At 41.7% G+C, this 26930-nt stretch overlaps 3 protein-coding genes across 4 annotated transcripts; 1 reads left to right on the forward strand and 2 right to left on the reverse strand.

The window, feature by feature from the left end:
- Window positions 1-4198: 4198 nt before the first annotated feature.
- On the reverse strand, window positions 4199-14108 carry LOC109478257 (inhibitor of nuclear factor kappa-B kinase subunit beta-like). Its single transcript, XM_019779711.1, has 24 exons — window positions 13983-14108; window positions 13476-13532; window positions 13034-13170; window positions 12360-12569; window positions 12077-12146; window positions 11460-11641; window positions 10978-11102; window positions 10772-10833; window positions 10328-10503; window positions 9716-9907; window positions 9138-9234; window positions 8964-8995; window positions 8606-8697; window positions 8335-8436; window positions 7934-7983; window positions 7723-7790; window positions 7407-7519; window positions 7102-7151; window positions 6675-6777; window positions 6122-6266; window positions 5732-5850; window positions 5231-5278; window positions 4841-4901; window positions 4199-4394 (listed from the first exon to the last, which is right to left on the reverse strand). The coding sequence occupies exons 2-24, from the start codon at window positions 13486-13488 to the stop codon at window positions 4308-4310; spliced, it is 2334 nt and encodes a 777-aa protein (XP_019635270.1). The 5' UTR covers window positions 13489-13532; window positions 13983-14108; the 3' UTR covers window positions 4199-4307.
- An 819-nt stretch (window positions 14109-14927) lies between these two features.
- LOC109478274 (high affinity choline transporter 1-like) lies at window positions 14928-21143 on the reverse strand. Its single transcript, XM_019779732.1, has 10 exons — window positions 21002-21143; window positions 20456-20569; window positions 19924-20109; window positions 19361-19479; window positions 19020-19142; window positions 18355-18508; window positions 18074-18160; window positions 17579-17700; window positions 16998-17167; window positions 14928-15693 (listed from the first exon to the last, which is right to left on the reverse strand). The coding sequence occupies exons 1-10, from the start codon at window positions 21141-21143 to the stop codon at window positions 15297-15299; spliced, it is 1614 nt and encodes a 537-aa protein (XP_019635291.1). The 3' UTR covers window positions 14928-15296.
- A 1086-nt stretch (window positions 21144-22229) lies between these two features.
- Window positions 22230-26106, forward strand: LOC109478269 (stearoyl-CoA desaturase 5-like). Of its 2 annotated transcripts, none has more exons than XM_019779727.1 (6): window positions 22230-22514; window positions 23705-23942; window positions 24287-24417; window positions 24745-24950; window positions 25389-25615; window positions 25761-26106. In XM_019779727.1, exons 2-6 carry the CDS (start codon window positions 23735-23737, stop codon window positions 25973-25975), a joined length of 987 nt encoding a protein of 328 aa, XP_019635286.1. In that variant the 5' UTR covers window positions 22230-22514; window positions 23705-23734; the 3' UTR covers window positions 25976-26106. The 2 variants fall into 2 exon arrangements, with proteins under 2 accessions (XP_019635286.1, XP_019635285.1); XM_019779726.1 differs by having other exon boundaries at window positions 23718-23942.
- Window positions 26107-26930: the final 824 nt, after the last annotated feature.

Genomic DNA, 26930 nt, shown 5'->3' on the forward strand with positions numbered 1-26930 from the left:
ACACCTAACTATATGCAAGAATAGTTAGACTAAGTGTCATGTCAAAAAAGCATATATCCAGGCAACATCTAATGATTATAAAAGAAAAATTGTATACATTCTTAAAACCTAAGGAATGTTTTTAATGTCATTGGTGTGTCACAGAGTTCTTAATAAATAACAGACAAAAATAAAAAAAAATTGTCAAGCATTGTCTCACCTGTACAAACTCTTCATGTCACTCTTGAGCCTTAAAATCACCAAGTCTAGTCTGGTCCAAACTTCTCTTGTCAGGTTTAGACAGGAGCCATGGTCACTATTGCATCAGTCAGCAGCCACCTAACTATACAACATTATAAGTTACACATTTGTCTCAAATAACACCAAAATAATAATAGGTAAAATACAGAATTCAGATTGTTCTTACCTGATATTCATCTGAGGTTTTGAAATCTCCAGGTTTGGTCCAATCTTCTATTGTCAGGTTCAGACAGAAGTCATCACTACTGCATCAGTCAGCAGCCACCTAACTATACAGACATTAGAAGTTACACAGTAATTTGTCTCAAATAGCAAAATGGATGGTAGGTTAAGTGCAAAATTCAGATATTTCTCACCTGATATTCATCTGGGGTCTTCAAATCTCCAGGTCTGGTCTGGCCAGGTCTGGTCCAAACTTCTCTTGTCAGGTTTAGACAGGAGCCATGATCACTATTGCATCAGTCAGCAGCCACCTAACTATACAACATTATAAGTTACATGCTTGTTTCAAACAACTCCAAACATGGTTGGGAAAATATAGAATCCAAATTTTTCTCACCTGGCCTAATACTCTGGTGCCTCTGTCATCACAAGTCTCCTCTCCTCAGGACTTAAGTACAGCTAGCTAACCCTCGGGAAACAGACATGTACAGCTACATGATTCTATGACGAGTATACTATTTTATTAGATAGTCACAAGTTATTATCAGTTCTGTCAACATAGAGAATAAATCGAAGCTTTCCGGCTTTATTAATTTCATAAAATGCTGATGGATACATAATTTACATGGTATAATCATCATGTCATTCCTAAAGGTTAAAGTTGATATTTCAAAAGATTTGTTAATTACAAACACCATGAAACAATGTGACAGTAGCAACCACATAAAACATTAATAGCAAGACTACTAAAAACTACAAGCTCTTCATCTGAAGCTGTATATACAAAATTCAAATAAAAAAGGTGCAGAATGATTGGACCCTTGCGACCTGCCAGTGCAATTTCTGTTTGGCTTTGGGGTTTAATTTAATTTAGACACGTTCCACGTTCCAACAGGTGTTTTTTTTAAATAAAAGACAGTTTTTATGAGTGCATTTTTATTACAAATTTGAACTTGCCACGTTGTATACTTGGTGAACGAGATCTAGATTTACACATAACGTTATATTTAGCACACATCGCACATGGAAAACGTTCGAGAAAACGCGGCAAAATTGGAAAGGCTTTCTCAGATAAGGAACGGTCCCTCGTAGAGTCCCTCGGAAGTTACAGATCTACACCATTTCTTGCGGAATATGACATGTTCTTCAAGATGATGTCTGCCAAATAGTTTGTTGCTTACTTACCTATACGAAATAGCGACGTCGTCTCCAAACCACGCAATTCTTCGCCATTTTGTCTTTGCCGAAATTTCTCCAGATCAGGAAATCCGCATTTTCTCCTGAAAACACCACGAGAACGGGAATTAACATACTTCAAAAACTACCCACCGTTCCACCACTTGTTACAAAGACATTCTGTCGACAAAAACTCGATAAAGTACCCGAAAAGGTGCACAAAAATCAGGAACATGTAACGTTACAACCCAGAAATTTTTCTGAGTACTAAACCGCCATTTTGAACGAACCATGCAAAGCGTGCTTTTACACGTGTTCAAACGTCCCTGTCCAATAAGCTTCTAATTTAATTACGAAGAAAGTTTTAACTGATAAAACGGTTAACTCGATCTTTCTATTACACGTTAACAAACACAAAAAAAAATACGGAATGAAGTTTCCAAACTTTTTATACCGTGTTTATTTCGATTTGAACCTTTTCAGTTTCCAGCCTTATTTACGCGAGGGAGGGAAAATCAGAGGGATTTAATTATGCACACGTGCACATTCCAACAGGTGGTCTGAACCACGCCGAGAAAAACAAAACGCAGTTTCTCTTACCGCATTGCTTTTGACAAAAATGAACTCACAATGTTGTATAATGACTAATGACACCTATACATACATTTAATATACACCATGCACGGAAAATGTTCAAGAAAACGCGGCAAAATTGACTCTTTCAAAGCCTGTCTCAAATTAGGAGCGGTCGCTCAAGTTACAGAAATACACTATTTTGACGGAATATGACTTGTTGAATATGACATCATGGTTCTTCAACATAATGTCTGCCAAATAGTTTCTTGCTTACCTGTACGAAAAAGCAGCAACGTCGTCTCCAGGCCAAACCACGCCATTCGTTCGCCATTTTGTTGTCTTGCCGAAAATCCACCAGGTCAGGAAATCCGCATTTTCTAAAAAAAAAAAACACAACGAGAACGGCAATTAATCTACTTCGAAAACTTCCCATTGTTCCACCGCACAGTTTAGAAATACATTCTACCGACCAAAGCTCAAAAAAGTACCCGAAAAGTTGCACAAAATTAACAACCCAGAACATTCCCGCAGTACGAAAGCGCCATTTTGAATGAACCATGCACCACGTGCTTATTTTACGCAGGTGTTCAATCGGTCCTGTCCAAAAAGCTTCTAATTTAATTAAGAAGACAGCTTCAACAAACAAAAGCAGATCACCAAGTATCACACGTTTACAAAAAATACGAAGTTTCCAAACGTTTCTATGCCTTGTATTTCGACGATTTGAACCTTTGAGTTTCCAGCCTTATTTACGCGAGGTTTGGGAGGGAACATCAGGGCATTTTGCACATTCCAACAGGTGGTTATGAACCACGCCGAGAAAAACAAGACAGTTTCTGTTATCGTATTGCTTTTTAAGAACATGAGCTTACGACGTATAATTCACAAATGAGACCTACACATACATTTATCATACACTATGCATTGAAAATTTTCAAGAAAACGCGGCAAAATCGACCCTTTGACAGCCTGTCTGAAATCAGGAATGGTCGCTCAAAAGTTACAGAAATACACCATTTTACGGAATATAACTTGTTGAATTTGAATGGAATAGAGACCGTTGGGATTATACTCTACAAAGATCCAGGCTGAAAGATGTCAAAAGTTTGATTTTTCTGGAATTCATCCCCTATCACACCCCGTTTTGGAGCGCTCCTTCCGAAAGGGCGCGTATCTCGCGTATTTTTTTTATTACCCAGATTCGGCCGCTTCGCGAGTTGGGAAACGAGATGGGCTCTTATGGGGGTTTTACTTCAGGTCTTTGCATCTGTTCATTTTTGATACAAAGTTACAAGCATTCCTAGAACTTTTACCAGCGACGGAATACGGAGCGTTTTCGTCAGTATTTCTGCCATTTCAGTTTTCAGAATCCCCAAAACTCCGAAAACGTAGCATTACAATTTATTAAAAACGAAACTCTCATAACTCCATAACACAATTCTAAAACAGTTTCTTTCGTATTAGCCATTCATGGATCAACTTTCTCAGTTCAGTGTGCAATGCTCTAAACCTGCACTACCTGTTTACATTCATTCATCTTTCCTATTCAAATAAACACAAGCATCACACAAAATGCTTGGGTCATTGGTGAAGAAAAACTTTATTTTCTGCCACATATAGCTACATCTTGAAGATTTACAATTACACTGTACTGTAACTCTGATTTAACTGGCCAGTGGCAGAGGCTGCAATAATCTATGTACATGAATTTAGAAAAAAAAATCTCCTAATATTAACAGTTGCAAGTACATAACTTTACAGGAAATTCAGAGATTGACTCATAACTTCCTCTCAAAATGGAATGACATGGTGCCTAAAAGCTGAAAGACAGTAAATGATTAACTGCTGCACTAACTTACATTGTTAACTTACTAATTAACTTACTTATTTAATAGGTATGTAATGTCAGTAGTACAGCAATCATTCTACATATACTGAAACACGATACTAAGTGGTAATGATACTATGCAATAAAAGATTTTCAGTCTACCAATAATAGTAAGAAAGAAACAACAAAAAAAGCATAAAAGTATCCATAATTGCATTGAATCTTATAGCATTTTGGCCACATGTGTTTGTGTAATTCACTTGATGTCGAGCCTGCTTGTTTACCAGCAGCAGCATTTTAATGTGTTCAGAAGTGTAGACAGGTTTTATAAACTCTCCTCTACAGATTCAGGTGTATTGTCTCTGTTGTCTCTGGCCTCCTTTCCATCCTCCAGAAAACTCCAGTCAAGTGACTGAAAAGAATAACAGTAGTTGTAAAAAAATCTTGTGGTAGCTGCTTTGATCTATTATATATAGTAATACATGTAGTATCCAGTCTTCTGTTATACTGTTGCAGGGGTAAATATGATTATCATAATGATTACATAATGCTACTAAGACTAGAATCTGTGTTTATGTATATGTATATGTATATGTCACAGAGGAGACTGGAATCATGGTTTTTTAATGATTGTTTCCTAAAATGTGCTGCATACTATTCACTAGTTTTTGAAGTAACATGTACATGTAGTTATAGACTAAAGTTACTGTCACTAGTGAGTAGTATGCAGTACATTTTAGGGTTAGAAACAATAACTGAAAACCTTGATTCCCCTAGATTCCAATCTCCCCTGTAATATATACAACATATGATTATTATGTGATATAAAAGAGTATGTATGTACTATATGTAACCAACCTGTGTGTTGGACAAGCTGTCAGACTCAAGGTTTATGATGCTGCTGAACATCTCTGAAAACCTGAGGAAAGAAAAAAGTTGTCGTTGAGCAAAACTCATCCAACATACACCGTTCATCAGTAAAGAGATGGGTCATAGAAGTTGTGTAATACTGTTTACCATCTTATTAGTAGTACAGTGTATTACAAATTCTAAAGAAAGATGTAGTCTCTGCCATTTTAATATTAGGTGACCTGAAGGACCTAAAATTGAAACATTCACAGATTAAAGTCTTGGACACGTCACCTTTCAAATCTAACATCTTAAGAACAGAATCTTTACATGAAGAATGTCTATGATTTCTATGACTTTATCATACAAACTCAGAATGAACTTGGGAGGAAAAATTACCTTCCTCTCACATCCTGGTTCTCACTTTTTGCCACCATGGATTCCTCACTGAAAAAATAAAAACATATCATGTAAAACAACAAACAAGAGAATGTTCCCTTCACCCAAAAAGTTGAGAGACTTCAAAACACTTCAAAAGGAGAAATATGAAATTCAATATAAGATATAGAGTGCAGAAAATAATATGATAAGCACATTCTACCCAATGTCATGAAAGTTGCAGCAGTCAACAATATTCCGAATTTCCTTATTGCCTCCTGTCTTCACTGTTCACAGCTATTACTGACTGTTTAAGTGTCCATACATACACATGCTACTGACCATGTTTTCTCCAGGTAGACATAGGACACATATAGTACTACTGACCATGTTTTCTCCAGGTAGACAGACGACACATACAGTACTACTGACCATGTTTTCTCCAGGTAGACAGACGACACATACAGTACTACTGACCATGTTTTCTCCAGGTAGACAGAGGACACATACAGTACTACTGACCATGTTTTCTCCAGGTAGACAGACGACACACTGCTGGTACTTGAGGACAGGGACCTGTTCTCCATGGCTCCAGGGTTGGTTGGGACAGGGTCAGGAGAGTTCCCAGGAACCTTCTGCAACTATAACACGATGTTTGTTTACATATAACCAATAACTGCCTTAAGGTACAACACATCAGCTTTGTTTGTAAGTGCATAAGTGCAAGATGCATAGGTCCAGACTGTATGGTTCGTTCCATTAACACCAGGAAGGACCCCTACTCTTTTCAACAACTGTCACAGTGGTGAAATCTTTAACATGCTCAAAGTGTAGCTTTCCTATAGGACCCCTGGCTTCATGTTCAATTCACCACTCATTGACTTACCACCGACAGACTGTTCATCGACTTACCACAACTTTCAGTAACGTCCATAGGTCCTGTTGCCTCTTCCTCTGGAATGCAGTCAGCTTTTTCCTGGATTCTTCAATGTCCTTAAGAGTCCTTTGCATGTTGGGGAGCAACTCCTTCACTTCTTTTCTCAGCTCTATCAGCTTCCTGAAAAATATCACAAGTGAGAATTACATTGACGTTAACGTTACATGTATGATTGTAGACTTTTGAAATCCATTGTCAGACAGTGACAAACTTCTTAGGTGAGTGATTTGGTATCAAGGTTACTGACTAGGGGGTCAGGTTTTGCTTGATTATTTTGACATTTTTGTACATTAACACTTGATATCAATGAAATTGTCTTATCAATGTTAGTAGTTTTATCAAGATCTTGTTCCCCCCTCACACAAACCCCACATGTGCTCCATTCAAATAGTTGCCATGAACTAGCTTACATGTATCACTAACGTTACATAGGGAAGCATGACAAGAGTCAAAGTTGCTGTACGGTTACACTTGGTTGTTTTGACATTGTGCTGTACTGAGTATATGTAATTTTAAACTGGTACTTACATGAGATGGGTGTATATGTCCTCCACAAGGTTGTCTCTCTTGGTGACACAGTTCAGCACAACTCTCACCATCTTCTGACTGTCTCTGTAGTGTATTCTCTCTTCTGCAAGATCAAAATGGACAGAGAAGAGTTTAATATGTATACTAAGCAACACAGCATGTCCCATACAGTCATAGTAATCCCAAGAAAGTATACTTACTAAGAGAGATCCTTGGGTTTACTATTTCATGGCTCAAAATTCATTTTTGGGGACAGGTACACATGGCACACCTAACCTAAACATTTTGGTGCACAGAAAAAAGTTGCACAACATGCACAACATAAAATATAAGAACCCAAATTCTATAGCTAACTTAAAGGAAAGATACAACAAAGATTTGAAGAGGAATTATGATGTTACCAGCCAGGAGACTTGTTTCCTCTTACCTCTGGGAGTTTGTCTGAGCTCATTGAAGAGATTCAAGGCCTGTTTTGCTCTGAAATGATAACATGACAGTTGAATATTTGTGTTAAAACAACACAACTCTCATACCACAACTGAATAGATTCTCTAAACAGTCAGAGACCTGCAGGAATTGGAGACAGGAGATAACTGGCTTCAAATCACTGTCCTTGCAAAGTCTAGCATATGGAAATGGCTATGGAAACACAAACACACAAACACACCCAAAACAAAACCTTCATACACAGAGGTTATCAAGATGTTGAGACAAACACAACTGTCGACCTACATGTCGTCTAGCTCTTCTATCTGTCTCCTGCGAGCCAGCGGACTCCTCTGAGGCTGGACCAGTTTAGTCTGCAGCGCTGTACTGGCACTCTCATGTTTTTGCACCTCCTCTTGCTAAACAATGAACAAATTTGCATGTTTTTAGCAACTGTCCACAATGACATATTGATGACACATATTTTGAAACAAAAATCAAACAATAATCTGTATCAACCTTGTCAATGACTTGTACAATTTAGAGAATTTTTTTCTGCAACTACATGTAGTTATCTATTGTTTTTTCTTTAACTTGGGATGATCAGGAGTTAATCACTTACATGGACTGCAGTGACTGCCTCAACTTCCTTCTGTGTTTCTCTCCAAGACCTGAACATCTTTTCAGAAGCTGTGAGTGAAAATGAAGGTATGCTTTAATTGTAACACTGTCACACTGCAATGTTGTAACAAAACCAAGGATAGCGTAAATAAATTATTACATTTTATGTGTAGATTTCTTAGTACATGGTAGTATTGAAAGCAAACACTCACTTATTCCTGTTGTAGACTGCTCAGCATATTTCTCCATATCACACTCAAGGCTGAGCAATGAAAAATAATCAAAATCAACTGTGGTGCTTTAGTTCCATTAAAAGCGCGTAAATATTAACATGAATAGGATTAAGAAATTAGCTATTAAGTTCTCTATGATCAGACAAGGGTTCTGAAGAATTGATTTTCTATCAGAAAGTACATGACTGTGTGTTGTACATGACATTGTATTTTGCACATTAAGGACTAATGACTGAAACAAGAAGCAAAGTCACAGCTAGTCATCCCAACTGTTTCAAGACAATCGAGGCATAAGGTTAGGAATGAAATTGAATAAATGAACCACTATTGAACTAAACTGTGCCAAAGCTAGTAAAAAGCATTCTGCCACATGTCCTGACCTGGCAATAAAGTGTGCTTCCTGTCCCTTGTATGTAGAGAAACTGCTGGAGATCTCCTTCACCAGTTTGGTCAGCATGTTCTGGAGACGTAGAAGGTTCAGCCTGAAGAGGGAAGTTCCAAAACCATTATATTGTACATCATTTATAACAGTGCAGGCTTCATTTGCACTACAAGTAGTATGTAGTGGTATGGATGTCACACAATTTTCCTAATAAAGCTAAAGGCTAATAAAGATACAATGTTCACTGTTTGAACATCTGTTTGACTTACATGGATGCTCTGCTTCCTTTGAACAACTGATTGTAGGCATCTGCCATCAGTCTACAATAGTGGTAGGACAGGCCATAGGATTTTTTCCTCTCCTAAGAAAACAAATATACAATGAGACAAGTCCCCTCTTCACTCTGACTACTCATACAGCATTTGAAAAAAAAAGGTTTGTCATTAGTTCACCATTTTTACTGATGACATCAATTATAGTACATGTATTATTGGTGTAAGCGGATCCAAATCTTTTAGCAAAGATATATTGACAAAGATTTAGACTTTAAAACTAATACTCCATTACTAAGGTAATTGGAATGGATGAAAACTACAAAAATTCAATATAACAAGCAAAGCAACTTACTGGATATGGCTGCAATGTATGTGGTTCAGCAACTGACATAAAAAAAGGTGTATAAGTAAGTTAGAAGTGATGCAAGGACTGTATGACTGCATTTCACTGCAAAATTGCGTTTCATCAAAAATTTCATCAAACCCAGAAATTGTTGACAAGCATGAAATAACAAATAACACTTACTCATGACTTTAACCACCTCAGGAAGAGGTCTGACGACCCACTTCGAGTCATCAATGTAGTTCTTGTTGAACAGGAACACGATATTGTCGTCCTTGCCCTGAAAAACAAGATGGTTTAACAATTATAAAGACACAAAACTGCCGAGTCATTGAATCCTGCATAAAGCATAATGAATTGAGAAGCTGCAGAATTTAGTGGAGATATTGCCCTTTCTGTCAGTCTGTGGTTACAACATTCCCCTCCCCCTTACTTCCTGTGACTCTAATGTATTCAAATAACTGCAGACACAGAAGTAGATGGACAAACCCAATGAAAATGAAACCTCTGTACACAGAGGTAACAAGTCTAACCAAATCATGTTTATGAAATCCCCTCCATATATGATACGCCATTTTTATAGAACGTAGCACTTAGCCTGTGTTTACGAAGAGTTAAAGATCTTGCAATGACCCCCATCCAAGGGGCGGCAACCGTTAGTAGCACCGGTAGCCAGGAGCATGATTAGCTAGGCTGAATAGCACCAGTTAGACAGTATGGGTTTGTACGAATGTTACACAATAGTACTAAGTTTCACTCACGGGTTCATCCCAGCACTGGGAGACCTTGCCGTTGGGATCAGGAGACATGCCAGTGGAGAACATGAGCTCCTGTTGTTCTACCGGCATCTGTGTCTCCAGGGCCAGCCGGATCATCAGCGACTCCACTGTCTCATCCTCCTCCACCGGGTACGAGTACAGCTGCCCCGTGTGCATGTCCAGCACATGGACTATCTGGAACAAGTAAAACAGGTAAAACCTAATATACTCCCTAACTCACTATCTGGTATAGATACATAAGCTTGCACACTGATGCTGAGGCTTGATGTACAAATCTCATAAATAAGTAGGTAAAATTGCAGCTGTGCACCTAACTTTCCCCAGTTTATGATAATGCCAGCCAATCTTATTATTAATTAAAGGGTCATAGCTAAGATTTTCCATACTGATATGATGTGCTTTCAATTGATCAATAACTGCAGATTACAAGATTCACATTGTGTACTGTACATTAGGAATAACACTGTTTTTGTACTAAGAGATTTAGAAAATGAGTGGTGCAAGTAACACTTTTCTGGAACAGGTGATTTTGAATGTTACCAGTGCAGGTACATTGTACATGCATGCAGAGATACATAACGCAAGTATTTTGACCTTGAGGTCTAAGATAGAGTCCAGCAGTTCAAAGCATGTTGCCCTGTTGTTGCCGCCGCCTCCCCTACTGTGCGGCTCCCATCGGAGCATGAGCTGTAGCCAGGACTCAAACCGCTCTACTAGGGGCTGGCACAGGTGGTGAGGGGCTGGGATGTCTGAGGCCAGCTTGATTTCACCTAATGTACAGATTAAATCAGTCAGAGATTATGGTTGGTTTAGCAAGAAAACAAAGTAAGAAAGAGATCTTGAACTGCAGAGCTAATCTTCTACTGATCTTGACAGAGAAAACAGCCACTATAATGTACAATTATTGTTGATGCTGCATTAGTAGATTGTAGTATGCAGAATCAAGAGAGTTCACACTATCACATGGACTTTCACAGTGCTGAAACCATTTCCTTGGCAGATCTACATGTAACAGTAGTACAAGTGAAGAAAACAAACCTGGTCTTTCTTCGTAAGCCCTGATATGTGTGTCTTGTTTCTTTCTTTTCACTTCGAGATGCCTGCAAGAGAAAATGAAATAATGAGCAATGAAGGACATAAAGCAAATAAGACTAAAAGCTTCCCCAATAACGGGCTATTCCATGCAAAAGCTTCAAATTCAAACTTTGCAACAGTGAGTGGTCAAGTGAAAGTAGGTTCCTAACCATTGTACAGGGTTCCTGTTGGGTAGGAATGGTCTGGAACCTGTGATGCACTCAAACACCAGCGTGCCAAAACTCCAGTAGTCCACTGTTCTTGTGTACTTCTGGCTAGCAAAGAGTTCAGGAGCCTGCAAGACAATGTTCAATACTTATTGAAGAATCATTTGAAATGTCTAGTTGCTTGCTTTTACATGTATTACCTCCATGTACAGATACTTTGTTTGCTTATATGTCTGTAGCGAGTGAGGGGAATGGTGTAACTGCAGTCCAGTGAGAGGAAACATTTAAGTTCATAGGTCTTAAAATGGTTAATTTATCAACTTTGTCTGTTGACAGACATTCCAGATCATAGGGTCAAGGAAAGAGATAGACAGAAGTATTGTTCTAGTATGTCTGTTTGCCTGTGACAATAAAAAGAAACATATAAAGTATAAATGTTAGCATTATACAAGGTATATTCTCTACATTCTTCTTTTCAAACTCACCAAATACTGTAGAGTTCCTACAAATGAGGAGCACACGCTGCCTTGGTCCAGGTCCTTGGCATACCCCAGGTCAATGAGTTTGTACACCACCTCCCCTCCCTCCTCCTCCTGTAGTACAATGTTCTCTGGCTTCAGGTCTCTGTGGATGATCCGCTTGGAATGGAGGTACTCTACACCAGATGCTGGACAAAAGGATGGTTAAATAATGTAAGTACATGTATCATAAAATGAAGTGTCCCTCTAGCTTGGCACAAATGCCAGAAAATTTACCACATTACATTGGCTCTCTGTCAAAATTTGTTGTAGCTGAAATAAACCTTTTTGGATACTTTAAGGACTGTGACCATTTTCCGTTATAAGCAAGCACCTATGTTATATGAGTGACATAGCCGAGATCCAAACTCACTACTTGGTTCAGAGGGATCACTAACCACTGTACTACACACATGTCTACAGCTACTACACACTACTTCACTACAGATTACTTCAATACAGACTATGCACATTACTTCATTGCTACTTCACATTACAACTCATTAAAACATTGACTGCTTTCTGTTACACGTAGAAAGGAACACAATTGAAAGATTCAATGTCTTTCCAAGTTTTGGACCTACCAATATGTCTCACCACATTCCTGACATCAATCTCCCTCATCCCACAGTAGTTTTCTGGTCGAGAAAGTACCTGTACATGAGTAGAGAATGCCGTAATTGAAGGAGATGCACTCATAGTATAGTGGTTTTGAAATATCAGACATTCATCAGCAAGGATAAAATAACATGACAAATTTTGAATCTCATTATAATGCAAAAGTAGTAGGTTTTATACTAAACACTTGTGTATCAGCAGTGTACAACAGAAATATTACACATTACTTATAATCTCTATGATACGTACCTTTCTCAGATCACCACCTGAGCAAAATTCCATGGCTAAAAAAGGCAGGTGGTCAACACTTGGTTTGAGAGGGTCTGGTACGTCCATGGCAGTGACCACGTGGTCGTGCTTCAACCGTTTCATGATGTCCACCTCCAACTTCCATCTCTCCCTGTTCTTTGGGTTCAACTCCTGCCTGGTCTTCTTCAGGGCTACAGTGTCTGAGGACTCCTGTTTTAGACAAGAAATCAAGATTTTTCATATGTTCCAAAGAGGGGTGTACTTCCGAAGGGAATGAAGTACAGTGTACATTAGAGTTGCATACTCAGGTATCTACTTAACCTGGTACACAGCACTAATGTACGTGTACATGTATATGCTTGGGAAGTAAAAGAAATCCTCCAAAGTTAGTAGACACTAGACAGTAATGATTATTGGGATTGTGTTCTTGAAGAAGCAGAAATCCAGTCAGAAGCTACAATGTACTAGTATGCCATGATGAGGAAGGTGTCTGATAGTCATCAAAATGTATACGCAAGGTAGGAAGAATCCCAACATGACTATTATCTCTGTTTCATATATGTTTGCCTATAACATGCATATTTAGAGTGCGGAACAACAATGTTCCAGGATAAATGTTCCAAACCCAGAAAGTCAAAATATGATCATTCAGCTCATGATGATATGGTTTTTACCTTATGTCTCCACAGTGTAACAGTGCCAAAACCACCGCTGCCTAGGACCCTGTCCTGAACCCACCCCCCTATCTCCTGTGGGGGCTGCAGCTGTGGAGGGGTGGGCATCAGCATGGGGGCAGCAAACTGATGCATGGCTGGGGGAGGGAACAGGTTTGACACAGTCACATCACTGGTACATGAAGTAGAACCTGAAGCTGTATGTACTAGTACATGTAGACTTTGTAGTACAGAAAAAGCATTTTTCATTGACTACCCAAAATTGTTACTCAAGCAACTGGATAGGTTTTGAAAACTGTAACTTGTGTAAGGTATTTCAAGTAGCATCCACTACTTTTTGTTACAACTTATATCAAGTTACTGTGAAAAACTGGTACCTTTGCCTTGAGGCAGTTTACTGTCTGTGCAAAACAAAAACAAGTGAGTGCACATTTTCCCTCACCTGCTTGTGCCATTTTTCTTGACTGTTGGTCAATGGTCACAATGACTTACAACACTTCTGAAATTGCGACAACAAAGACACATAAACGTCTATGATACACTTAAACAAAGAAAACAGACATGTCTCCAAACAATGATGTCAGAAGTACGTAGTTACAATGTATTCTTGCGAGCTGTTTTCACAAATTAGGGTTTCTAACCTTGTTCTTAAGTCTTAATTAGTTAGCCAAGCAATACAGTGCGAGCGTCATTTGGGTGCGTTTTCTGACTATGTTCTACCTTTAGTAGCTCTAAAGAATTTTTAGCTTCGTGAACAACCGTGTTCAAAGTCCTTTGGTAACGTAAAATTACGTTAATATATATAACTTATTACCGTTTTTATATGGGGAGGGGGGCGCTCAAAACATTAAACGGATCTTTAGTCCTCAACTCAGGATGAATGTACAGTAACACCGTCACGACATGTAAAATCCACATCTTTCTTTCAGAAAAAATTACGTAAACTTACCGTCCTTTGTCTCGTGCCGAAATTTGGCCGTGGTGGATCACAGAGGCCAGGAAAGTGTAACGTATGTGTAGGAACGGCAAACCCGGAAGTAAGAGCGAGGACACCTCATTACGTCACGAAACTACGTCATCGCCAAAAACAGCAAGCGGTAGTGACCGCCTCCAAGCGAAAAAAAACGACCAAATTTCACTGGAATTCGTGTTCTATGTACATATGTTGCAAAAAAATAAAATGTATATATTTTTGATGAAAATGTACATTTTCCTTGCCAATCAAAATGTTTTTAATAAATGCATATACAGAGATTTTAAAGGATTGATAGCATTTAATGCTGTCTCAACACTTCAACTAATATTCTTATCCTGAAACGTCTGTTCCGCCTCTTTACTTGTTTGCAAAACAAGGGATACTTTCCCGGCGAATGGTATCTCGAGAACTAAAAGAAAGATGTCAACATAGAGGAGTTTTTCCCACCCGGGGCACTCGCCTTGCACTCAGAGCACTTAGCCAGCTCCAAGCAGATATGGGGCGTGACTTGATTTAAACGACACTGCTTCTGTCGGCATTTTAGTTTGTATTTTTCTATCGCTAAATAGTAGAATCCGTTTTGGTTTGGCTGAATGAGGCGCAAAGTAAATGAAACTAGAATCGTTCGCCATTGCTATATCTATTTTCATATATTTCATCATGGTTGTTTATTTCACATTTATTGGGAACATCTGCGCTTACGCTTTCTAATCATCTCCGTTGGTAACATCAAGATAATCGTTACCCATTGAGTGCTGCGTCACATAGTGTTATCTACCGAAAGAAAACATAACGAAAACGACTACTAGAAGTGCGGAATAGACCTTCAGCATTATGATATTGTACTTAATTGACTGATCGCAGGAAGAAAACTATTCCATCAGTTTCTAAATCTGTGTCATATTGACTGTTCAATATACATATCCTTTAATCAATTACTCAGTAGGTGAAACTTTGGACTTCAGAAGTTCCAGTTTTGAAATCAAATATCATGTTCTGGACATGCTATATATGGTCATAAATTTTGGTTTGCAGAATATATAGCTCTTGTTCTTGTTGACATGTTGTATAAATGCAAACCACAAAATGAAATGCCTAACCGCAAAAAATAATCAAAACAGCAGCATAATAGAGACATATCCTTACACCTCCAAGCAGATTCTGTGGGGCAAGGGGAGCTCTATATTGGACGCTTGTATCCGTTGGCCGCCCCACATGGAGAATCTGTTTGGAGATTATCCTTACATCCCATGCGATGGGCGGGGTTATGGGGTCAGTCCATTGCAGCTAATCTGGGACATTTGATACGTTTTCCGTGCCGGTCGTTTCATTGGAAGTTAAATCCAGCTCACAAGATCTGTTATAATTCAGGCTGAACAGAGTCATATCAGCATCCCTGGTACTCGCACTGAGGTCACACTCATTCCGGTAACAATGAAAAACATCAAGCTTGCTCGGCAGAACCCCCCGCTGAAATCCTACATGGAACATCCCAGAAATGATCACCATGGAGACGAGAGACGCCAGCATGGCGAGAGTTCTGAAGGGGAAGAGTTGTCCCAGCTCGTCGCTGTAGTAGGGGTACCTGACGAACGGCGCCATGTTCAGCAGGGGTTCTCCGGCTGCTATCCTCAGTACCAGTCCTACTGCGAACCCCGCCAGGGAACCGTACGAGTTGGAGAACCTGCGTCAAAACAAAAGTTGTCCAGGAGTCTAAAAACAAGCGAACATACACACGCGCGCGCACACAAACACAAACTATCAAACATACACACACACACACAAATTCAAACACCCCCCCCCCCATCGCCTCGTCTCTTTCCCCTCATGGGACCTACTATGTCTTAAAGCCGAGAGCTCTAACTCGAACCAGGTACTCATGTCTACCTGACTGTAGTGAGGGCATTCGTGTTATGTTAAGTGTCTTTCCCAAGGGCATATAACTTAAAGGGGAGGTCCAATACTTTCAGTTTTGGGGCCTTTCTACCCAAAATCCTATTTGTAAATGGTGATTTATTGGTTTCTGCCAACCCCGCACATATTTGCCGTGATATCTGACCCGCTCGATGTTTCGCGGCTAGCGCCAGATTGTCCGCTAGGCGGCGCTGCGACTGGATCTGTGACGTAAAAGGTTTCATTGGAACAGAGTTAGTACACAAGAAGAGCTTCCACTGGCGGGTGTGTTCAGACCATTTCGAGCCTGGATGCTTCACGCGAACGTCAGTCTCAATTCCTTTCTGTTGGGCATATGGGCGGTCGATATGAATAAATCCGTCAAAGGGTCGAGTAAGTTGCAATGTAAACAAACTGCGGTATTCGCGGTACCGACCTGTTAGATACAGGCTCCTGCACGCCCTACCGGATCAGATCCCACCGAAAAATCAGCAACGTTCGGAGGTTTGCCGGGTGCAGAATCACATCGAAGTCAGGGTGGTTTCTAATGCATGGGTGGTCTGTACCGACGTTCTTTTCAGTGTCTGTCAGCTCTGGTAGGTCGTGACAACACACACTCTCCCGTACAGAGGGCATTTCCAGGCAGTTTCTATTGTCTTCGTTTCCACACCGGCACCAATCCCGGTTCTCCAACCCTCTGTCTCCACATCACCTCCATCCCAAACGTTCTCATCGCCTGGATCGGGGTCAGAGTCACCACTACTGTCCGTCTGTGGCTAAAAACGGAAGGGTTGCACGCCCGCCATTGTTGTTTACGTTAGTAGCAGGATGAAACCTTTTACGTCACAGATCCAGTCGCAGCGCCGCCTAGCGGACAATCTGGCGCTAGCCGCGAAACATCGAGCGGGTCAGATATCACGGCAAATATGTGCGGGGTTGGCAGAAACCAGTAAATCACCATTTACAAATAGGATTTTGGGTAGAAAGGCCCCAAAACTGAAAGTATTGGACCTCCCCTTTAAGGGTCTGTCAAGGCCGTATCTGCCAAAACGAACAGAAGTAAATAGGACCGAGGAGGTTAAAAAAACACCGTACCTGACAAACAGCACACAGACGACCTGAGGCAGCAGGATGACGTAAACCAGCTCAGATGACAGGTACCACAGCCCGATGATGGTGTGTGACGTCAGAGCCACCAGGGCCGCGCATGCGCCGATGATGACGACGGAAAAACGGACTAACCACACAACTTCTACTTCAGAAGCCTGATTGGAATGAAATTGAGCGACATCAAGCGTTGGAGCTACATTCACACATTGGATATATTGAGGGACATTGCTCTAGCCATGTACAGCAACTAAGAGATGTTTCATCATCATCATCATCATTTTTCATTCCACTGATCCCACAAAATAGCGGATAATGAGCAGATTCCCAGGGGCACAGCGTAACAGGTCTGTTTAGATTCTTTAAGAACGCTGATTGTTTGTGGGAATAGTCATGCCAGTACACTGTGATCTCGTTTACTCTATGATAAAACCAGCCCTGTCCTTGGTGCTGATTGCACCTTCACATAAACGCAAAATTGTCCTATACCAGTGCATGACGACTAATCGCTTGGCCCAGAAAACTATAATGGTGATTGTACTTTATTGAAGACATGCATTAATATATACCTTGGGTCTAAGTATACCCTGGTAGATGTTCCGCCCAAACACACTTGCAGCTCCGAGAATGGAGGAGTCAACAGAAGACATGACCGCGGCAGACACCGTTCCCAACCCCACCACGGATACCGCTGCAATCACATGGAGAAAAGCAGGCAATCACTGCATGAACATTACAATTCTCTGTCAGTACAGGCAGTCATTAATAGAGCGCGATTTTGGTCCATGTAACCGAAGGTGATTGCTTCCCCATAACGCAAGCAACATCAACCAGCCATCAATGCTCTTTGGTCACAAAAACAGCTGGTAATACATGCCACGATCGATTCATTCTAGGGTCAAAATGTACCTTGCGATGACAGTAAACGGTTTATCGAGTAAAGAAGCTACTTCTCTTTCTTGCAGGTAAAAACCGCAAATACGAGGCAATACACAATCTAACCGTCATCTTGAACCGGAGGAAGCTGAAGAGAAAATGTAGCAGTGAAAAGTGCGTATACTGACCTGTGGGTGTGAGATACTGGATGACCAAGGGTGCGATTTTGTCTGTATCGTTTAAAGGTGGAACACGTAGGGCAGTCTGGTTCCAGTCTGTAACACACGCCAAAAAAAGGAAGCCTTCAACTGTTTGTAGGCTACACAATCAAACAGGTATTGCTATTTACAATAAGGAAAGAATATGGATGTCTCTATGGGTCATCCTTCTGTACAAAAAGCAGAATTAACTTTAAGTAATGATAACTGTACACACTACATCGTGACATTACCAACAAGGATAAGCATACCTGTTGACGCTCCAATAGCGCCGATGAGAACAGGCGGTGCGGCAAGGAGAAGGCACCCGAAGCAGCCGAAGACGGAGAAGAGCCGGGCCTCACGTGCACTGCGCGCCGCCAGGACCCGCTGCACATACGGCTGGATGGCGGGGGAACCCAGGGCCTGTGGAGGAACAAACTGCTTAGTATATGTACGTGCGTGCCTTGCTAAAGGTTAGTTACCGATATCCACCAAGTACGGTAGGGGCATCCCCACCAGATAGCTTTAAAAATGTTAGAGTTAGTCAGTTAGATGGTTAAAGGCTAGGTGTAACAAGTCGATCGGTGGAATGTAGCCAGCTGCCGCCGCAACCGCCGGAGGGTATGTTACGCCGAGGGGCGGTTATACCAGATGTATACGTAAATACAGATACAGATGCAGGTTACAACAAACGTACAGGAAAACAGGTTCCCTGGAGCCCGGTAACATTCGTCGCACGACGGTCGTAGGAGAGCAAACTGTATGCACTCTTGAGATAGTCGTGAATGTACATGTGTTCTACAAAACTGTCTTGTTACGGAAAAGGCTGCCTTAGATCCTTGTCGGCGTTTGGTTCTGCCACAGCCTACTTGAAAATCTTTCGACATAAAAATAGTTAGACGGCCGCCTACAACGAATGTGACCGCGCCGTTACCATCATCAGCGTCAGGTCGACCCAGACGGCAGCCAGTCGGCTGTCCCACCGCCCCAGCCAGGACGTGTCCGCGGTGATGCTCGCCACTGCACGGTGCGTCATGGCGAACGGGATACACAGCCACTAAAGAAGGGGAATACCGTTACAGCATCATATGTTACAGAAGATCGTCATAGGCATCGATTGTTTTGCATGAGCCTTTTCTATTATTTTTTATTTTATTTTTTCAATTTCTCTCTTATTTCAGTTGAGTTTTTAGTTTCATTTTGAACCACGTTCAGCGAAATTGTTCTGCCAGTGGTCGATACTGAAAGAAAAGAAAGTAACGCGTGTTTTCTCACCAGACCAATGAAGATGAGGATCAACTGAAGCACATCAGTGTAGGCGACTGAGTACAGCCCTCCCAGTAACGTGTACAGCACGGCAACGGCCGTGGAGATAAGGATGGAGATCCGCAAGTCTAGAGGACACAAACATCAGGTTATGTCTAGCAAATCATCAGAAATCATCAGATACAACTGGGGCAGACTCTTGTCTGTTATCCATCTTTGGTAGCCTCTACCAGGCTTGAGGAGGTGGCTGGAAAGAGTAGAAATCGGCCAAATAGAGAGATAGCATGCCGGGGGAGTTGGTCTGCTGGAGAGAACAGTTTATTACCGCCCCAAAGCCTGGTAGAGGCTATATCTTTTGCTATTATTCCGCTATTCAAAGGGTTACGTCCCGCCCTTCCTCCCTGTTTTTGGTGACATAAAGCCTAGATGGTTCCTATAACCACCGAATGAGCGACGCGAGCATCATTAACCACTCATTGAAACCCATAAACCATGACTGTTGGCTGATTAATGGCTTTATGGTCTCATAATCAATATATCAATATCGAATGTTTACATAAATGACAACCTACCGAGCTCGAGAATAACGCTAAGCGTTGTCCCCAGAGCTGCGAGAATCGTACTTGAGTAGAATATTTCCGACAAAACAGACGGGATGTAGAGCAGCACGCACATGAACCTGCCGAACTTCTGTTGGAAGGGGTCGAACAAGGTCGTGAAGCCGGCAGATCGCAGCTTCTTGGCAAAGAAGACGCCACCTATAGGAATGATATGGAACTGCGGTATGAATTTCAACTTCACAGTAGATTGGGATTGAGGACAGATTAAATTCGGGATTCTAATAGTACAGATTACAATAATCGCATCACAATCTGCCCTAGGCCAAACTAGCTTATTTCAGTTTGATTGCGGATTGTTCCGAGACATGTCGACAGTCCAGCTCAAATCCGTCTTCACGGAGAGACTCCGAACGTTGCTACCTTGACCTTGATATTTGACGAAATCTCTGGAACGCCAGTGGTACTATGTAGTATCTTTTCGCTGCGAAGACGGATTTTAACAGCCTTACTTAGGCCCATTAAAACAGTTCCCACGAAATCTTACCTATGAGAAGAGAAAGCGCCAGTCCAAACGGCGCCTGTGCCCAGAGAAGCCCCGACCCGGCCGTGTACACCGCCTCAGCTGTTCCGTTGATAAAAGCTCCTCCAACAAACGTTGCTGGGATAGAAGGGCGAAGAAATTTAGAACTTCACCCATAACGTTCTTGGAATTAGAACTAATAGTCACTAAAATAAGATTCTGCAAAACGTCAGATACTTGGCTTAGAGTTATGTTATAGACGTGCTTCAAATTCCAACATTTGCATTTGTGGACATCATTATATTGTTATAAATGCCGGCGCTGAAGGCTGGTCATACAAAATTTTTGTGTTGTCCAAGGAATTCGAAGATACTATATCCAAAATTCTGAGAGACAGATAGTTACAGTCACTGTCCAAGCCAATTGTCACGGAGTGAGAGATGAGGTAAAAATATAGGACAGAATTGTAAATGACCACAGTCGTGTATAAAAGACCGAGTCTGCGTTGCCCCTCCCCTTTTATCACCACATTCTGACTCAAGTGCCGATTTCACTGCGTTCCGTACGTACCTGTCATAGTGAGTGTACCGATAACTCCGTTAAAGCTCCTCCCGGCCACCATGAAGTCCTCACTATCCGGCTGTGTCTCTCCTCCGTCCCCCTCTTTTCTCCGCCTCCCCCTCCACCCGGCCCAGACCCCCACCCCCAACATCCCCACATACAAGAGCACCACTACCACCACCCCTGCCACGTTCACGGCCATGATGTTGACCCTCAGTGCTCACTCTCCGAGTTTGGAAGAAGCATTCGGAGGGGACGGCCTTAGCGCCAACATTGTTTAAACACCACAGGCTATGTTGTACGACGGCCTTGGTTTTTTTCACGACTGGGCAAAATAAGCCACTGTTCAAACAGTTCACATTATTCTAACTCGGTGGGAATCAACATTAAACTTGGCTTGGAACCGTCCTGTGACCTCATGTAAGTTGTTTTAGTCATGTCTCGTCTGCTCTAGCGCCCCAAATATAGATGAATAAGTTACTTATTACACCTTTGTTTAACAACGTCGCCCAACGTAAATACGCACAGTGTTAGTAGTGGGGAGGGGGAAATTTCTCGTCCTGTTTGCTTTGGGGCTCTTTTTCATCCTTCTGCTTTTGCTTCTGCTATAATGCTACTAATCTTTCAAATAATTTAGTTATGCTTAAAACAATGAAAAACGTACTTCTCAGTATTTTGTTGTAGGAATCTATGTATCCATTTTTGAACAAGTTCGTGCAAGTTAACGTTATAAGAGCAGGGCAGCACCAAAACTAATGTATTCTTTATATATTCCGCCAGGAGCCGCTTCAAAGAAGGCTTTGTCAACTTCAATGATTCAATCTTGGAAATCAAGCTTGGCAAGCGCATATCTCTGTCAAATGCATTAGGACAACACGATTTAGGACTTATTATTAAAGTATCAGATATCGTCTGAACCAAGGTTTGTGGCAATGTAAACTTAAAGCGAGCACACTTAAACGGAGAATATGCATGTACATCGTACTATTAGAATGTTTCTTCAAAACGCAGGTTCGCACACTCACTGCTCACTGACAAATCATCTAAACCATGTAGACTTTTTGACAACACAAAATATGCGATAGTAAGCTTAAGTGCAAAATAAACGGGGAAAACGTATTGACCCCCTCACATAAAATAATGTTTTCACCGTGATGCAATACACTGACAGGTTTCTATGGTTCGAGGTAAGGCTGGGGTCACGCGAAAGTGGTTATGTCAACCAGGTTCGCTGTGATTGGCTGCCGGTGAATCAGGCAAGGCAGCCAGCACAAATTGAACTGCGCCACAACAGCGCTATTTCAGTATTCACTACGGGACTTTTAGTTGTAACGTGGACTTCATATAAGCATGTGCATGAGACAAATGCTCCTTAGAGTTGGAATTGGCCATTTTTCTGAAGTTTGTATGTAAGGACGCTGAGCTAATTTGAACCTGCCAAGATACGCATTGCCAAACGTTACCTCTTCCGTAGCGTGACCTGGACTTGACCTCTCACTCAGGATATAGTTTCACCTCGGAGGTAAGGCGACTATTTGCCGGCTTGAGGCAATTGTATTTGTTCTTTGTTAGACATAGATTTTGAATGTTATGTCAGTTTAGTACATTAAGCAGAACTTAAAAATTTTTTGTCGTTTTGCAAATCATGGCTGTAAGTTTTTCTTGTCTTCTAGTCTTTAACTGCAACGTTGTGCATTTTTTACACTTCACATTCACAACCGTCTAGCCTTTAATACTATTTATCAAGTATTTATCGGCCTTACTAAGAATGATTACATTCGACACCAAAGCCGTGTGACGACCTACAACGCACGCAGAACAACTATGAGTATATTATAATGTGACTTTTATGTGAATTCGGCGGAACAACGTTTAATATAACGTCAAGAAATGTGAAATTATGTGACTACTGGCATAAAAACATGGGAAACGGAGAATTGGGGGGGGGTGAATCAAGAAATGAGAAGAAACAGGCACCCTGTACGCTAAATGCTGTCATTTGTGCATCTTTATATGTGTGCCTTTGCCCTACATGTATATGCTCACTGTCCATTAAACCGCGCAAGGACACCATATAATGTCCTACTGTAATGAGTCAATATATTAAATGCCGGATTACTCTGGTCCCAGGACCATCACGCTGGTCTGACTCACTGCTATTTTGTATGGCAGGATGCCAGGAAACGAGGGGAAAACACATCGCGTGCCAAAAAGCAGAACTTACGGCCGAGGGAAAAATATTGTGTTTCCAGTCACCCCGGTCGGCCGACCCTAGCCAAAATCTTCCAACCTTAATCTTTTAGTGGGCCGGCCGCTGGCGAGGGCCAAAATCTGAATGATGAAACGAAATGATAACGTAGTCGGAAACATAACATTAATTTTCCCAGGCCTAATAAAACGTTCGCAAAATCCGTGTTACATTAACTACAAAGCAGAAAGCATTCGCAGTACTGAAAGGATGAAAAGAAATTACATCATCCTCATTGTGACCTTGATTCATGACACTTGACACACATTCACATGAGGATGACGTAATGTTTGGACAAGAGCCCGGATGCCCTACACGAGTACGTAAATATATTCTCTTGCTTGGTGATGATTATAATAACTTGATTGCAAATATGTGCCCATATAAAATAAATAAAGTGTTGAATGCACGAATAAATGTTTGAAAAGTACTTTTTTTAATGCATCACTAGTAAATGATATACTCTGTTCTTGACAGACCTGAAGTTCCGCAAAATGGCACCAAGGAACGACTTTGAACACCCTGTCCATGAAGAGGTGACCACAGATCTCCCGACCGTTCCCTCTCCCACTGTTCAGGATGGGAAGGCTCCCCCTCTCCAGATCGTGTGGAGGAACGTTGTAATCATGAGCCTCCTCCACCTGGGAGCCATCTACGGTCTGGTCCTGCTGCCCTGGGCACACGTCTACACACTGCTGTGGGGTGAGCTAGATAACAAAACATCTTCTTGCAATAATTACAGGTTTTGAGAAGTAAAAACCTATTTTGTTTTACACTTGGGTTGATGTGCGTCGCCATGTTGGGTCGTGACGTCATGGGTTGGCCATCTTGTTGAGGTTGCATCACAGATGGCTCATAAAGTATTCATTGGTGGATATGAAAACTAGTACTCGGACGCCAAGTGCATCTTTCAATAGAGTAATACTTAAAGATTGTGTTTTTCTAAGTTTGTGAAACCAATTTTACATGCACGGGGACGATTGTTGGAGACTTTTCCAAAAGGTAATTCATGAAACGTAATACAGTATCATGTTTGTGTTCTGTAGCTGTGTTCTGTTACTGCCTGTCGGCCCTGGGCGTGACGGCAGGGGCACACCGGCTCTGGGCACACAGGTCCTACAAGGCCAGGCTGCCGCTCAGGATATTCCTCGCCATCGTCAACTGTATGAGTTTACAGGTACAGACACAACTCAAACAAGAAAGTGAAGATATCATACCTCCATGAAATGCTTAGATTTTTCTGGTGAATTTCTGGTTTTATTCATTGTTGTAATCAAAGTTTCTTGTCACTGATTCTGTCTGCATTTTTCCACTGGCTCTTATATACATAAGGCTTCAAACATGCACTTTAGCATTTTCCTGTCTTTTAGGAAATTGAAGACAGGAAAAGAAATAACCTTTTCTAGGACCTTTGACCTAACTTCCAGTCAGTGTACAAGACGTGCCTAGCATATGAAGCATAAGCACATTTTTTATTTTTTATTTTGAAATTTTCTTTTTTCAGAACGATATTTACGACTGGTCACGTGACCACCGTGTTCATCACAAATACTCGGAGACCCCTGCCGACCCCCACAATGCAAAGCGCGGCTTCTTCTTCGCGCACATCGGTTGGCTGTTGGTCCGGAAGCACCCGGATGTCATCGCCAAGGGGAAACAGATCGACCTGAGCGATGTGCTGAACGACCCTGTCGTAAAAGTACAGCGAAAGTGAGTAACAGTCAGTTATTTCCAGGTACATAAGTATTGTTTTGGGAGGGTTTGTGTGTGGGTTTGTGACTTTGTGTGTATGCTTGTCCGGACGGAGTAGTTTAATTTTTTTACATCCAACATTTGATTTAGTGACAAGACATGGTGACGGCACACTCGGGTTTTCAACTTATTTTCATGCCGCCACCAACGAATAGACAATACTCATTTTCACCCTGAGTGTAGTATTAATAAAGGAAAGTCGATCATGTAAAGTGCTCAAGTTTCCCAATGACACAAAAGCGGTGGCATGGCAGGATTCGAACCCGGGACCTCTTGGTTCTAATCGAGCACTCTGCAGTTACGCCACACGACCCAACGGACAGAGTAGGTTGACAGCACGTTGGTGGGGGTTTTAAATGATGACGCAGGAGGTTTATAATCTGTTATTCCGTCCAGACTCTACGCGCCCACAGCCCTGCTGATGTGCTTCGTCGTCCCCACCCTGGTGCCGAGACTCTGGGGTGAGAGCCTGGTGAGCGCGTTCTTCAGCGCCGTCCTGCGGTACGTCCTGGCACTGAACGCGACCTGGTTCGTGAACAGCGCGGCGCACATGTGGGGCAACAAGCCGTACGACAAGTTCATCAACCCCTCGCAAAACTTCCCGGTCGCCTTCCTAGCTATGGGTACGTGTCAACTGATTCTTTCATCCCTGTAGCTGGATTTTATACTGTACTTGCTCCTAAAATATCGCAAAGAAATTGTACACTTCTAACAAATCGCAAGCGCTTTAACGGCATCATATTGACTTCCATATTGTAAATGCATTAGGCGAGGGCTGGCACAATTACCACCATACCTTCCCGTACGACTACGCCACAAGCGAGCTGGGCTGGAAAGTCAACTCCACAACCGTGTTCATCGACGTCATGGCCTGGCTGGGCCTGGCGTATGATCGCAAGAAAGTCTCCCCGAACACTGTCCGTGCCAGGGTGTCCAGGACCGGGGACGGAACATGGAAGAACTCGGCACAGTCCATCTTCTAGTGTACATGTTTTATTGTCTTCGTCAGAAGGACTATGAAAATTGTCTCGCCGGAGTGTGGGGAACAGCGGATTTTGCGATATAACTCTGGAAGGCATGATTCGACGTCCATGATTTTTGGCAGGCATATTACCGCTGTTGAGGCCGAAGTCAAGTACAAGTTTCGGCTTCGTGGGGGGTCCGTGCGTCACGTTAGTGCACCTTTTGTGTTTGTGGCTTGTTAGCAAGATAACTCAAGTATTTGTAAAATGTTGATTATAATTCTTGGTGTGGTACTTACTATTGTCGGGACCAAGGTTAAGTTCGTTACTGAGCTTCGTGGGGGGTTTCGTTGTGACTACAGGGGGCATTTTGTTAATTTTTCTTGTGAGCAGGATAACTTTTGTATGTGTGGATGGAAGTTAATGAAATTCGATAGGCATATTACTGTCGTGGTCTCCAAGATTGAGTTCAAAGATGAGAGTCGTGGAGGTCGTTATGTCCCCGTAATAGGACCTTTTGTGTTTAGAAATCCCCCACCTACATCTGCTTGGAGACAGCCGACAGCTGGATATAGCCAGGGAACCCCATAATGGGATGGGATCAAATGACGTTACATTGAGGGATTGTACTATAACTTCAGCAGGGGGAGGATAGGTTGGACATATGTCAGGTTATTTTCTACGGCCACACCAAGTAATTGCTATGGATGACGTCCACTGGAGACCTTAAATCTAATTACCTTAAATTTAAGGCAAGCGCGCAATAAAAACACGAAGGGCCGAAAAACGAGATGCCTAGATTTAGAATATACTAACTGTAGAAGTACAAATGTTAGGACACAAAGAACACAAGTCTTCTATTTGTCATAAAGACAATTAACAAAACAGCAGTAGTCACCCTGTTCTGATTCTTTCCTTTATAACATCTTCTCTTATTATATTTTGCGGCGCTGTCGTGATACTTTCAACACAGTAA

The sequence above is a fragment of the Branchiostoma belcheri genome, unplaced genomic scaffold (genome assembly GCF_001625305.1).
Source record: "Branchiostoma belcheri isolate BF01 breed outbred unplaced genomic scaffold, Haploidv18h27 scaffold43, whole genome shotgun sequence".
In the NCBI taxonomy this organism is placed as follows: domain Eukaryota; kingdom Metazoa; phylum Chordata; class Leptocardii; order Amphioxiformes; family Branchiostomatidae; genus Branchiostoma; species Branchiostoma belcheri.